The 14685-nt window shown below is 46.5% G+C and overlaps 2 protein-coding genes across 2 annotated transcripts; one reads left to right on the top strand and one right to left on the bottom strand.

Annotated features, from left to right (window-relative positions):
* The first annotated feature begins 3519 nt into the window (after positions 1–3519).
* LOC9268683 (uncharacterized) lies at positions 3520–5117 on the top strand. Its single transcript, XM_015772381.3, has one exon. It carries the CDS (start codon positions 3538–3540, stop codon positions 4462–4464), a length of 927 nt encoding a protein of 308 aa, XP_015627867.1. The 5' UTR covers positions 3520–3537; the 3' UTR covers positions 4465–5117.
* A 4258-nt stretch (positions 5118–9375) lies between these two features.
* Positions 9376–13887, bottom strand: LOC4331986 (formin-like protein 8). Its single transcript, NM_001417354.1, has 4 exons — positions 12310–13887; positions 12015–12220; positions 10793–11034; positions 9376–10691 (listed from the first exon to the last, which is right to left on the bottom strand). Exons 1-4 carry the CDS (start codon positions 13755–13757, stop codon positions 9909–9911), a joined length of 2679 nt encoding a protein of 892 aa, NP_001404283.1. The 5' UTR covers positions 13758–13887; the 3' UTR covers positions 9376–9908.
* Between the last annotated feature and the right edge of the window lie 798 nt (positions 13888–14685).

Here is a 14685-nt window from a genome sequence, read left to right as displayed (position 1 = left end):
TGTAAGACTTCACACTATCACATATTCTTTTGTTGTTTTGCATCAGATTCTTTTGTTTGGTAATCTTCACATTTCTCAGATTACGTGAAAATTAAATCACATTAATTTTATGGAAACTGATCTCTAGTGAGTGATGAGTTCCTCCTTTTCTTGATATTAGCAAGCATCAATGCATTGAATTCGTACTCCTGCATGCTTCTGAAGAGTTGTGAAGTCTGCTAAACCAAAACTTAAACTGGGACTTGCAGGTTCAGTGGTGGCATACTTCACTTTACTGATATCTACTTAGATACCTAATCCAATACAAAACTTACGAAGTTAATGCCCATTCTTATCTATGATATCAAAATATTCCTTCAAGAGCTTCCATCTTTAGTCAGAAACTAGAAAACACTTTCTTATCAGATGAATTATCATAAGCCTTTTAAACACTATTTTACTGGAATTAGCACCTGAAATGTTGAATAGAATCCTAGTGATGAAGAATACATTAGGGAATTAAACCCACTTGTTTCCAACTAGTGAAGCCTGAAGAGATTGTTATTTGATCCTTGTTCCTTCGGTTAATTTGTCATTCTGAAATTCTGAACCGTGGCTCTTGTTAGATTGGCTGATACCCCAGGTATCAGCACAGGCTAGAATCTCCTTTAGCATGGAAGCCCCTTGGTTCGTCGATATGCAATTTCAGGTACATTTAGCTCTTTTTCAATTATTTTTCATGTTCATGTATTTGGTGGAATATATTTTGTGCCCGAGATTTTTTTATTATTAATCCCTCATGCTGTCACACATTTGGGACCTTGCTGAATGTTATTTTATTTGGTTAGGTTCTCGTGCCCATATGTTCCTCCCAGGTTCATACTTTGTCAGCCCAGCTGATAGAACTTAAGATGCTCTAGGATTGGTCCAGACTACTGCTGCTTTGGCAGAGGCCCGTGAGGTGCTGCAGGCAGTGGCCAATGTGACAACATAAGCTCTGATGAAGAAAACATGGAGAATCCAGATGCCAAGAATGACCCAGCAACCAAATTGCAAACAAAAATCATTTGTACGCGGTAGTAAACTGCCCTCGCGTTAATATTCTTAGCTATGTAGCTCTTGCGACTTGCGAGTCTTGGTTTGTGAGTGCCAAAACGCAGCAGTTTGAGTTCGAGAAGAAAGAGGAGAGAAGAGGGGGGGGGGGGGGGGGGATTGCGGTCGTCTCTCTGTAACTGAGCATACATTAACATCATCAGTAATGTGTCATTGTTTGACTGTATTATCACTATTGATCATAATTCTTGTGAAATGCAAAGTACGAAGTAGATAAGTACTTTTATTGAGTGTACTAGCTAGATTTCAGTTTGCTATGGTGGCAAGCTTAGTTGTGATACAAATTTGCGGACGTTACCCCTCAGAAGTTTGGAACTTTGGATTGTGCATAGCTTGAAAGCATGGCATATTGACATGAAACCAGGGGCGGATCCAACGTGGTCCCCCCTGCACCCATAAAATCTATGGATACCCCCGGAACACTCCCCCCTCGATTTTTTCACCGTGAATGATAAAGTAAAGGTTCTTAAATGGCTAGAGATTGAAGATACTATGTAACTGAGCCCCTCCAATTTTTTTGTTCCTGGATCCGCCCTGCATGAAACTATGACCGCATGAATCTTGTAGTGACAAAGGTAGTCTTAGCTGAAATTTTGCCACAATGATCCTTATAAAAAGTTATTTTTAATAATGAACCGTGCCATTCAGTGCCTATATTTGTAGCGCTAAAACGTTATAGTTAAGCACCATCAAGACAACGATTCATTTCTTCAATTAGTTTTTGGCACGATTCATTTTTTTAAAATACAATTCTTTTAAAAGGGTTAGTTTGTCAAAATTTTGGGTAATCATAGTCCTGGAAAATATTGTGCCATGGCTTAAACAAGGTGCCTCGACGTCGATTTTGGGAATATAATGCATGGACATATCTGTGCAGAGTCTCAAGACACGAGTTTTTTGGCATATGTAGTATCACAAAAAATCTGTACAGAACCTCAAGATAAGCTCTCTCTCAAGCCAAATTTAAACTGTAAACGAAGTGCAAGTTTATAAGGTAAATCAAGGCAACATGTGCCCTGTTTGATTCAGATTATCAAGCAGATTATTGCGGTGGATGCAGGTAGACCAGCTAATGGGCTATGAGAGAAACAAGAGTCATGTTTGATTCAGATCATCGATCAGATTATTGCTGTGGATTCAGGAAGACCGGCTAATGGGCTACCGGGGAAATAAGTTCAGACACAAGTCAAAATTTATAATTATTATGGCCTGTGACCAATCATCAATGTAGTAGACAAGCACATGAAACATCATAGAAATAAAAACCATCATTTTAAAGGGTGCGAGGATATGTTTTACAAGTACTCCGTAGGGGACTCCTAGCACGCAGCCCGTCACACTCCTAGAACCCACACAATCGCCTATGCCCATGTTCATTGTGCACACCAAGCCCACCATGAAACTCTATATATATCTAATATAGAACTAGATTAGAACTTCTAGTGATAAATACTCTACATAAAAAACACTGTTATATGGAATTAAAAAGTTTACACTGTAATACTATGCATGAATAAAAAAATTCCACCCAGAATCATTATGCAAAACTAAAAAAATCAACTTAAAAATTTATACACAAACTTTTCATATAGAAACTTTATACACAAACTTTCCATATAAAAACTTTATACACATAAAATTTTTGCATAGAAACTTTATACACATAAACATTTGGTATACAAAAATGAAAAACTATAAGTTGAAAAAATGAAAAACTATTTTTGTTGCACCCAAAATCGGTCCAGCCCAGAGTGGCCGCGCTTGCTCACGCAGTCATGCATGTCGTTCAAGTGCATCATGGGAAAGTATAAAGCATTTTCGTACTCCGTACCCTATAACAAATAATCCATGTTTTATTAGCAAAAGATTATTTCAACAGGGCGAGAGGTCCCAGCTTTGAGTTGCTTCGCCACTGTGCTTTTCTCATCTTCATTTTGTGGAAACATGGATATTGTTGAAGGATAAATTGGGTTGTCCATTGCTTCACAGCCTTTACAGGGTTCTCTATCTTCCAAAAAAACTGACTTTAATTTGGGAGCACGCTCAATGACAGTTCTTACCAAATCCAAGTGTTCTTTTATTGTTGGATTGAACCCACCAAAATTTAACTTCCCTAGCTGATTATAATGTACCGAGCTATCCAACTGTGCAACATCCCACAAATCATTTCTTCTTTCAGAAAATATTTCTCTGTCCACAGTATCCTGGTCACATGAATGGTTCCACACCTAAATTCAAGACATGAGAAGAATTAAATATTTGACGTCATGCATACTTATCATCAAAAAGACTTTAATGAGAACATAGCTGAAATCAAATCATGATAAATAAACAATGAAAAAAGATATAAGGTACCTTGACACCAAAAATCTTAACAGATGGTGCAGATTCAAGTAGAACCAATGTCCATAGGAGATTAAATTTCACATAGATTTTTTTTTTCTCATGAATGAATGTCCCGTGAGGGAACTCTCTCCTGGCCCCCGCGTCGCCCCCCGCGTCGGGCGACTCGGGCGGCGGAACCCTAGCCGCCGCCGCCGCCGCCCTTCCCCGCCCCTTCCTCTGCCTTGCCGTCGCCTGAGCGAGCGGCCGGCAAAGCCGGCGGCTCGCGAGGACGGCGGCGGCTGGGCTCGCGGCGGCCATCTCCCGAGCTCCTGGCGCGGGTGGACGCAAAGGCGGTGGCCGACCGGAGCGGCGCCGGCGTCGAGGCGCATGGCGGCGGATCCGGCGTCGCCACCACCGGATCTGGCGCGCTCGCAGCTGGATCCGGTCACGGAGGCGCGGGCACGGCGTCGGCGAGGCGTGGGCGCTGGCGGCCGCGACAGGCGGTGGCATACGCGACGGTGGCGCAGGCACGGGCGGCCGGGCGGCGGCGTCAGGCGTGACGGCGGAGCAAGCACGGGCAGCAGCGGCAGGCTCGGAGGCGCAGCTGCTGTGGCCGGTGGCTCGATGCCTGGCGGCGACGGCAGCGGTGCCCCCAGATCCGTGCCTCTCGGCTGGATCTGGAGGATGGGAGCAGTCGGCGACGGCGACGACGGTGTGGCGACGGCAGCGGCGGTAGTTGGCCGATGGCAGTTGGCGACGGCGGTGGCGGCTGTGGTGGCTGCCGTGTCATCTGGCAACGGCGGCGGAAGACATGGCGTCGGGCTGCTAGCTGTTCGGTGGTGGAGGGCGACGGCGGAGCAGCGATTTGCAGAGGCGGCGGTTGGCGTCGGTGGCAGCGGCGACGGCGGTTATGACTCTGGAGGCAGTGGCGACGTCGGCGGCGGGGAAGGAGTCGGGGGCGAGGTGGCTGGGTGTTCGGCAACCAAGGCTGTGGTGGTGGTGACCGTGTTTGCGGTCACCGGAGGCATGGCGGCCTCGGTTGACTAACCGAGGGCATGGGAGACGGCTGTAGCTGGCCGGCGCGGCATCGTTCGGTGAAGGGGTCGGAGACCGGCTTGGCGCAGAGAAGTGCAGCCGATGGCAGCGGAGGCCGGCTCGGCGCGAGAGGCGCGGGCGGCGGAGATGGAGGCCGGCTGGGCGCGAGAGGCGCGGCCGATGGAGGGAGGCCGGATTGGCACGAGAGGCGCGTCCGTTGGAGGAGGCCGGCTTGGCGCAGAGAGGCGCGGCCGGCGGTGGAGGAGGCGACCTAGGTATGAGGAGGAGCTGCCGGTGGGTGCGGCGCGGTCTTCGGCGCACGAAGCCTGGCCAGCGGGGGACGCCGGTGCAGGGGTCCCACATATCAGCAAAGCTTGTGCGGTGGTGGAGCATCGGTGCGCCAGCCGTGCCTTTGTTGGTCTACTAGCGGTCGGCCACGCTTAGCGGCGGCCGATCCGGTACTAGCCTTCTCCTGGGCGTGTGTGTTGGCGATGTCGTCATGTGGGTGGTGGTATTTTTTTCTTTTCCTGCTTACGACTCTCCAGGGTTGTAATCTTATACTTTTTTTTCCTGCTCTATCAATAGAACTTCGCACCGTCTCGTGTGAGTCGTTCAAAAAATTTCACATAGATGCCATGCAGAAGCAACTTTGTTATCTTGTTCAAGGCGGTGCGTAGTTCTTTTCCTTGAAATTTAATCCAAATCTATGCAAAATTAACAAAATAAACAAGGAATTAATTGTAAGCACAAAAATCTCTTAATCAGTCCAATCATTATGTACTCAATAACCCTAGTCGCGATAGTAATAACACAAATATACTCTAAAAGATAATCTGAGAGCATGTATTACATATTTGAAATTTGATCAAGAGAAAGAAGTTAAACAGTAGTTGCCATCAACATCTAATCACATAAAAGGTGCTTTTAAAATGCTCTTTCAGTTTCAGTCTAAATTGCATATAAACATGTGGCTATCAGCCACCACCACATGACAGTAAATACGATGATTTTGCATGTAATAAAATAACTTGCCTCCTCTCCTTGGAAATCCAAAGTAAGATCCTTTACATTTGAAGCACCGCACATAAGATCAGTCAATTTGAACCCTGATTGATTACTATACGCAGCACAAACAAGCTTTAACCCCTCAAGACATGGAATCACACCAAAAGATAAAGGGGCAACTGAAAAGAACCAAGATTCACATAATAGATGCTCTAGTTTAGGGAGGCAGAGAAACTCTACAGTCTTGATACTGCACGAATAGAGTTCAACGAGGCGGAGTTTTGAATTTGGCATATCCAACTTCAGCTTTGACGAATCCCGAAGTTTACAAAGATGCAGAATTAGTTGCTGCAACTGGTCACAGCTGATTAGTAGTTGACACAGATCTGCTTCAAAAAACATTGTCGTAGATAGAAAGAGTTTTGTGAGGCAACATGACAGACTACGAGATATATTAAAGAAATCCACTAAGCTCTTTGCATGCAGTCGCTTATGAAAACCTATGAAATTTATCCTCGGAAACCAAGAAAAGAAGGGAGATTCCATTGACTTCTATCGCTTTGAATCACAGAAGAAGATCGTTGCTTCTTCTCTCTTGTGTTTTCTTGCAGAACTCGCAGAGAGCATCGATGCATATATTCTAAAAAATGAAAACCAGCAGCAAAAGATGAATTTAAAACACGCCCAGGAAAGGACAAAAAAAAAACGAACTAATACCTGTCCGCTAAGCCGCTAGAGCATCGATCCGGCGAACGTAGAGCCAGGATGGAGAGGGAAATTACAGCGGGCGACGGCGGCGGCGGCTAGGGCAACCGGCATCGATCGCCGGAGTTGCTGCTGAAATGGGTGGTAGTCGCACCCACCAGGGGATATGTTTGGGCCGTGGCCCAAACAGCGTTAAAGCCCGTGCGAGTATTACGGTTTGGAATAAGTTAACTTTCGATCCCTCAACTTGTCCCCGAGTTCGAAATCCATCCCTGGAATTGCGGTCTAATGGGCTGGGCCGGATAGTTTGCTAGTGGCTGTCGCCCTCGCTAAATTACTCCTCGATCAAGGCCTAACACAATGGTCCATAAACACTGTAAACTTGGGTAATAAGTCAGGTTATTAGTGACAAAAAACGAGACAAAAATATCGCAAAGTTAACACTACTGGGCTTACAATACTCCTTATATCTGATTGTGATGTTGATGATGCAAACTACTCCCTCCGTATTTTAATGTATGACGCCGTTGACTTTTTAACAAACATTTAACATTTCGTCTTATTTAAAAAATTTATGTAATTATCATTTATTTTATTGTGATTTGATTTATCATGAAATATTCTTTAAGCATGACATAAGCATTTTTGTATTTGCATAAAAATTTTAAATAAGACGAATGGTCAAACGTTAGTTAAAAAGTCAACGGTGTCATACATTAAAATACGGAGGGAGTATCTGATATCACCTGGCTGTGATGTTGCAAAGTATTTGCAATAAATTCAGGACGCGTTGTGCTTGTGATTTGGCAAAACCAGGATGATGATCTAACGAGTTCTGCTAAAACGTAGGTGGTATATCATGGTGCATCAGGGAGATCGGCTAATGTTCAGAAAGTCAGATTTCAGAATTACGACAAATCAGCAGTGAAGAACATGTTGGGTGACGTCTATGCCAATGATAACTGTACCCAATCAAGGTACCAGACTAGCCCATTACACATCGAATGAAAAATAAAAATCATCATTTTTACAGGGTGCGAGAATCTGTTTTACAGTGTACCCAATAGCAAAGAATCCATTCTTTGTTAGCGGAAAATTATTTCAACAGGGCGATTGATCCCAGCTTTGCGTTGCTTCACCATTGTGCTTTTCTCATCATTATTCCCGAGACATAGATTTTCACATCATTGTGCTTCAAATACAAGTTTATAGACAAATATAGTAATATTTATAATATTAAATTAGTTTTATTAAATTAATATTTTTTTAATTACATGGTACAACGCAGATACTCACAACACACACGCAAACCATACCCCTATGAGCATCTTGCCATCTTCGAAGACTGGGCTGGCAAATCTATCCTGGAGATTAATGAAGTCACCACAGACGCCTCGCTGTAGACAGGTACGTCACTTACCACTGAAAGCACAAAGCTATTAAATCCTGGAAAATTCGCTCCCATTTTCTTAATAAATTTGTCTTGGGTTGAAAATGCTATTATTTTTGTACAAACTTAGTCAAACTTGAAGCAGTTTGATTTTAACCAAAGTCAAAACGTCTTATAACCTGAAACGGAGGTAGTAAAAGATAAATTGGATTGTCCATTGCTTCACAATCCTTATAGGGATCTCTGTCTTCTAAAATAACTTACACTCGTCCTCCGCCTCCACTTCTTCCCCTTCGCGTCATAGTCCGGCAACCAATCCACGATGCGGTTCAGCGTCTCCGCCATGGGCACGTACGTCCTCCTCGCCGCTGTGCGTGGCATGGGCTTTGCCATCTCCTTAGTTCGGCCGCCACCGAGCACGCCATAGGAGGAGACTAGGAGGCCTTCCAATCCGCCGTGGAAGCCGCTCCTCTCCCTGTTGGTCGCGGTCCTTTCCACTCCGCCGCGGGAAGAGCGAGCGACGTCGATGCTCGGTTTGCATGCGGCGTGCCTCCGCCGACTGTTGAGCCTCCTTCGCCGCCGTCGTTAGGCACGCCGCACACCGGCCGCCATCTCCTCACCCCGCACGCCGCCGCCACATCTGTCGCCGCCGAGACTCGAGACCCGAAGGATGGGGAGAGAAATAAGAAGAATACTATATTGTTTCACTGACATACAAATCTCACATGGGTTTTTATTTTTCTTATAGCGCCACGTCATCCAAAGTCACCTTAATATTGTCTTGGGACCCAATATAACCTGATTTTATAAGATTATGGATGTGTTATATCTGGTATTCTGGTTCAGGGACGATTTTAAAACTCGATAACAAGATAAGAATCCTCAAGTGAACTTATTCCTATTATGTTTAGCTGCGGTGTTATGGGTTGGGTCGGATAGTTTGTTAGTGGCTATAGCCCTTACTAAATTACTCCTCACGGCCTAACACATAGATCAAATTAAATATTGTAAAGTTAAAATATAACTTAAATCGATATTTAATAAATTTAAATAAAAAAAATCATGCCATTTAGTAACTCGAGAACCGAGTGAATTTATCCACCATTCTAATCCTTTGAAAAGAACACACCAAGTAATCAAATACTCAAGCATCAAACTACTTTCCTCAATGAGCGCAAGTATGTAAATCCCCTCCAATCCATTACACCCACATATACAACTAAAATATTACTACTTCAAAGGGTAGGTTATCATGGCACCACCATTCGAAATGGACCCATCAAGCCTTCTTTTTCCCATTGCCCATTGCTTCCCTATGTTGCAGAATGGCATGCTTCCTTTGTTTTCTCTCCCAGATGTAGAGCCTCTGTTCATCTGCAGACAAGAATACGAGAGGGACTCATCAAAGTCGATCATGAGTCCTGGAATCATTCTCACGAGAAGAGGGGAAAAATGGTCAGATGGATACTTTCTCCGTAGCTATGCTGGATGGATGCTGACCCACATTGCTTTCTTTACCTCTACGCAAAGATGGCATGCTCGATTCATCACTTATTATCTACTATCTCCTGTACATTGCAGAGCAAAGGCCGTGACAGCGACGAAGAAGGCTGGGCGCTGGCGATGGAGCAGATTATGATGGTCGCTTTGCTGGCAGTTATTATTCACTCGACTGCTACTTTACATCCATCACAAACATAGTGATGGTTTACTTTTTCTTTTTTACCTTTGCTTTGCTAGAAGATATCTGGAAGGATGGCCATTGCAGCCCATGTTATGCAGTACTTGTGATGTTGATGTAAGGCATTCATCCACTGAGTATTGTCGAAAAATGAGAGAGATTTGCTATTGTCCCAGGCTCCCAGCATATGGCCAACAAATCTGAAAGAGGGAAGTGCAGAGAAGGCCTGAATATAAGTTGCTTCATTTTTTTAAGACAACAACAGATTATGGGCACAGACTAAAGATTACCATCTGTGAATGGTCTCCAGGTTATAGTTACTAGTTGGCAAACTAGATGAATATAATAATTACATAAGAAGATTGCAGTTATCTTGCAAGCAACTGCAAGATACTACTGAAGTGAGACTCTTTTCTCAGCCTGCTGATTGCAAATTACTCAACAAAAAGAGCTTTGTTATAATTATTATTCTTTTGTACAAAAGAATTTCCACATGATCCAAGTGTATAAACCCCTGATCTCTCCTAAACATGGTGTTCCCCACGGTACACATGTGCTTCCTTTGTCATCGTCATTGTAGCAGCAATGTAGCATTTGCTGCATCTGCTATAAGCTGTAAAAGTTTGTGCGTCTATGTTCATTCCAAAATTCAGTATGTTCCTTATCCTTCTTACCCTATGACGATGAACTATCATCATCGGAGTTGTTTTCTCTCCGTTGTCCATAGAGACTTAGAACTGGCAATGAGGATGTTGCTGAGATGCGGAATGACCTAGCCGATCCACCAATGACTGTTCTGTCCTGCTGCATCCGGCCAACCTCCCTGCAAACTTGATCCAACGTTGACAGGAAGTCCCTCACCACCATGAATATCCTCAGAGGATGCGCTTCCTCTTTCGCGGTGTCGCCATGGAAGTACTCAGTGATGTCCTTCACTCTCCCCAAAGCTCTCCTCTCCTCACCTCTGACTCTCTCTATCTCCCTTTCAGCTTCCTTCAGAAAGTCTTGCATTGACATAAAGAATCGCTGGCCTTGAGTGCATTTTTTCTCGAGTTGCAAGACTGACTTGATCTTTTCAAGACCTGTTTCTAGCTTATTGACATAACCATGAAGCACATCGAAGTCCATGGTAGCCGCTTTCTTGACGTTTCCAAGCTCGCTGCTGAGCCCAGATACAACCTTGAGACCATGCTTACGGTCATCTTTAGAGCTACTAATCATGGCACTTTCTTTTTCAGATTTTGCGTCTTCTGACCGAATAATTTCTTGGACGACAAAATGGAGCAATGTGGTTTTACCATCAGTGCCCTTGACATCTGCTAGTTTCAGGAGAGTATCAAGCTTGAAGGCTTTAGCCTCACCCCTATTTGTCCCAACATTCATCCGGTTTCCGGTTCTCAGCACTGCTTCAAGGAGTTTTAGGAACAACCTACTGCCTCTAAGATCTTCACAAGCAGCCTAAAAAGTAAAAACATGACAAGAAATGTCAGCTAATTGTAGGTTTAATAGTTGAAAATGGTGATGATATTCAACATGGAAAACTAAAAGACTTAGCATACCTCCAGAGTTTCAAAAGAGTTTCTTAGGTAATTTATTTCAGTCTCAAAATTGGCTCGGTATAGCATTGCATCAACTCTTTTGAAGGCAAAAGGTATATCCAACACAGCCTTTAGAAAGCGCTCGGCAGAACCAAGTTTCGATAAGTCACCACTGTAGTCTCGTAGTTTCAGTTCTTCCTCTTTAGTAGGAGCCATCTTGACTAATGTTTCCAAAAGTTCACTCCCCAGGCATTCAGCATTGCCTGCTCAAAAGAACAATAGAAATTACACATATTCACTGGACACCCTCATGTAGAGATGGCATACTAAATTACAGATTTACAGTATGCCGCAATGAAAAAAACTACTACCTCCGTTTCACAATGTAAGTCATTATAGCATTTCCCACATTCATATTGATGTTAATGAATCTAGATAGATATATATGTCTAGATTCATTGGCATCAATATGAATGTGGGAAATGCTAGAATGACTTACATTGTGAAACGGAGGGAGTAGTTCATATATTGTTCTGACTTCTGAGGATGAGGAAGATTTTGGTTCAGACAGTGTAGTTTTTAAGAATGTGATTGCTTAGAAAAGATGAAATATGATAACAATGAGAAAAACACCGATGGCTTGAGAGAACTTAGGATTCACGAAACACAACAAGTTTAGTTTTCCAATTTGTTTTGTTTCCAAAGGAAAAGTTGTGCAATTCGAATTTAAAACAGGCACAACCAAGATAACTGATAGTTTTCTAGCTGCCGTTGATGTTGTCAATATTATTAACTCGATAAATTTTGCAGCTGTATACTGTATAGAGAGTAGTATTACTATTACCTCGACAACGACATAAAGAAAAATAATGTTCAATGTAACATATGATGGATGTTTCAAACTTCCAAGTCACTGTAAGTTCTGTTGAGGTCTTTATTATCAAGACCTGACTTTTTCTGTTAATTCAACAGCTCCTAAGTACCTAGCACTATCAAACGGGCATGCCACCAAGAAAACAAAACAAAATATCATCGAAAGTACGGACCGAGCAACAAAATCTGAATAAAACATCCTACCAAAGCAACAAATGTGCTAAACAAACACAACTAAGTACTATTACCAAATACTATATCAAATCAGATAGCGACTACTATTACCAACAAAAATGAAATGATGATTCTATCGTGGTACGCTGAATTAACAATGCAATGTCAAAAGCAGTAAACTGAACTAAGTACTCACCATCCAACAGTGCATCCGAGACCTCCTCACGCGTGACATTCAACGCGCGCAGCAGGATGGCGATGTTCTGCGCCTTCTTGGGGTCGAGCACCCTCTCCTCCTGCCGGAACGACGGCACTCCGGCGGCTTTCCTCCCGACCTCTCTCGGCGGCGCGGCCGGCGTCGAGTTGTTCATGAACAACGCCTCGATCATGTCCTCGTCCAACCTGAAAGGAACGCCTCAACGTCACACGCGTAATTCAAAGACCAAACCTGTAGCAATCACGGCATTCAGTAGTGTGGACCAAATCTCAACTGGAATGAGCTTGACTTCAGCTGGTCCCAGACCATGGCGCGGTCGGAGGTCGCCCGCACCTTGTCCCAGTGCAGCGGCTTCAGCTTCGGCCGGGGCTCGCCGCTGCCCCCGTCGTCGGCGGCGGCGTTGTCCCCTTCCCGCATTGACGTGCTCCCGTTGTTGTCCACCGTCGTCGCCGCGGTGATCGGCATCGGCATGGCAATGCGCGGCCCTTCGGGTGGCAGAGGCTTGAGCAACCGGCGCCTCGATGTCGGCACGGCCGGCGGCTCCGCCGGCTTTGGGAGATTGTTGTTTGACGGCACGGATGGTGGTGGTGGTGGTGGTGGAGGTGGTTTCGGCGCTGTATTCAACTTCGGCGGTGGCGGTGGTGGTGGGGGAGGTGGCGGTGGAGGTGGAGGTGGGGGTGCATTGGAGGGTTGCACCGGCCGCGGTGACGGCGAGGTCACCTGTTTGGTGTCGGGGGTGGAGCCCGTGGAGAAGCGCGTGCGCGGGGGCGTGCGGCGGGAGCGCGCGGGGGGCGGGGCGGGTGGCGCGGCGATGGCAGCGACCGGGGGGAAGAAGTCGCTGGTCATGCTGGGGAGGCTGCGGCGTGAGGCCGTGGTGGTGGTGGGCGGGCTGGACGCGCTCGCCGAGCTCCAGGCCTCGGCGGCGCCGCCCCCACCGGAGCCCCCGGAGAGCTGCCGCGGCGTGTAGTACCCGTCCTCGTCGGAGGAGCCCAGCGTTGCGGCGCGCCGCAGCGGCGGGAGCGGGCGGAGCTCCGGGCTCGGGTGGTCGGCGTCCTCGTCGCGGCTCACCCCGCGCCGCGCCCGCTCGCTGCGCAGCTTGCGGTACGGGGACCCCACGAGATCGGCGGTGGTGGGCCCGTGGTGGCGCGCGGGGGTGGTGGGCTCCACCGTGCCGACGTAGAGGAAGTCGGCGGCGGAGGTGGCGGCGCTGCGATGCGCGCCGGCACGGTCGGGGCCGAGCAGCTTCTGCGAGTCGCCGCGGCGGCGGGCGCGGCCGGTGATCAGGAACGCGCAGGCGAAGCCGAGCAGCGCGACGGCGGCAGCCGCGCCCGCCCCGGCAGCGACTATGGTCGCCTTCGTAGGGCCGCCTCCGTGGTGTCCCGAGCCGGACCCCGACGGAGTTTTCGAGACGTCGGCGGCGACGGTGGTCGGGGAGGGAGTCGTTCCGGGGCTCGTCGGCGTCGTCGTGGTCGGTGGCGCCGGAGGGAAGAAGTCGCCGGAAGGCGCGTCAGGCGCCGGCGGAGTGCTGGGGTCGGAGGTAAAATCCGGTGCAGGCGGCGGCGGCGGCGATGGTGGAGGAGTCCACTCAATGGGGAAGAGGGGCTGATGCAGCACCCTCCTCGCACTGCCGCCGCCGACACCGCCGGACTCAGCGGCCACCGCGACATGGCCACACAGCAACACCGCCGCGATCGCGACGAATCGCGCGATGGCGGGGGGCATTGACAGCAGAAGAAAAGAAAAACAAAAAATTAAAATCGAGCCAACCAAGGCAGCTGCAGCAGCTGCTGCTGCTTTCTAGAGTGAGAGAGAGTGAGCGAAGGGGAGGGAGGGGAGAGAGAGGAAGAAAGCCGCCATTTTTCGGTTTCGGAGTTGTACCATATGCAATCCATCGGTGGAGATCAACGGTCTCCCTCACACGTGGCATCAGAATCTGCTTTCCGTTTTGCTTCTTTTCCCTCTTTTCCCCTCTCTTTCGCAGCATTTCCTCCTCTTTTTATTTGTAGGTACCCACTCAGTCACTCACTCACCAAGAAACCATACTTTAGATTAGATGGACCTTTATTTTTCTTCTTTAAAAAAAACTCAACATTATGTAGCTGGTAGTGTAAAAAACTTAGATGGTATAAAGATATCATGTAGTCCTGTTGCCTCTGGAGAAATTAATGAGTTAAACAATTAGGTTGTGGTAGGTTGGTGCTCAGCGAAGGAAAGAAAATATTCCACACAAGACACATTCTGAACTGGAATCCTATACTTTGCGTACCAACCATCCAGTTGATGTGAACATCAGTGTCGCCGAACAGCATTCCGGTGGCTTAAACTAATCAGGTTGCGTTCACTGACATGTGGGGCTTCCCGGTTAAAGCCTGGGCCTTTCCTACCGTGTTTGGGTCGCGCGCGCAATGTACTGATTTATTACTAGTACATTTTTATTTAAAGAGGATGTACTGATTGACAATGCACAAAGCAATCCGTCGTTGGATGCTGCCCTGGGGTTGCTTAGTGCCTGCTTCTTTTCTCTCTTTACAGAACCATTAACAATCTGTATCTTTCTCTTGCTGGGATTGGATCTTCAAATACCAATCTTTATTTTTTTTCCTCCTTTGTTAGTGCTCGATTAGCTTTAGTCGAAAGCGTTTTACTGTGG

Source organism: Oryza sativa, chromosome 3 (assembly GCF_034140825.1).
Source record: "Oryza sativa Japonica Group chromosome 3, ASM3414082v1".
Classification (NCBI taxonomy): Eukaryota; Viridiplantae; Streptophyta; class Magnoliopsida; order Poales; family Poaceae; genus Oryza; species Oryza sativa.
The sequence above is the reverse complement of the archived record's forward strand: the minus strand, read 5'-3'. Positions and strand labels throughout refer to the sequence as shown.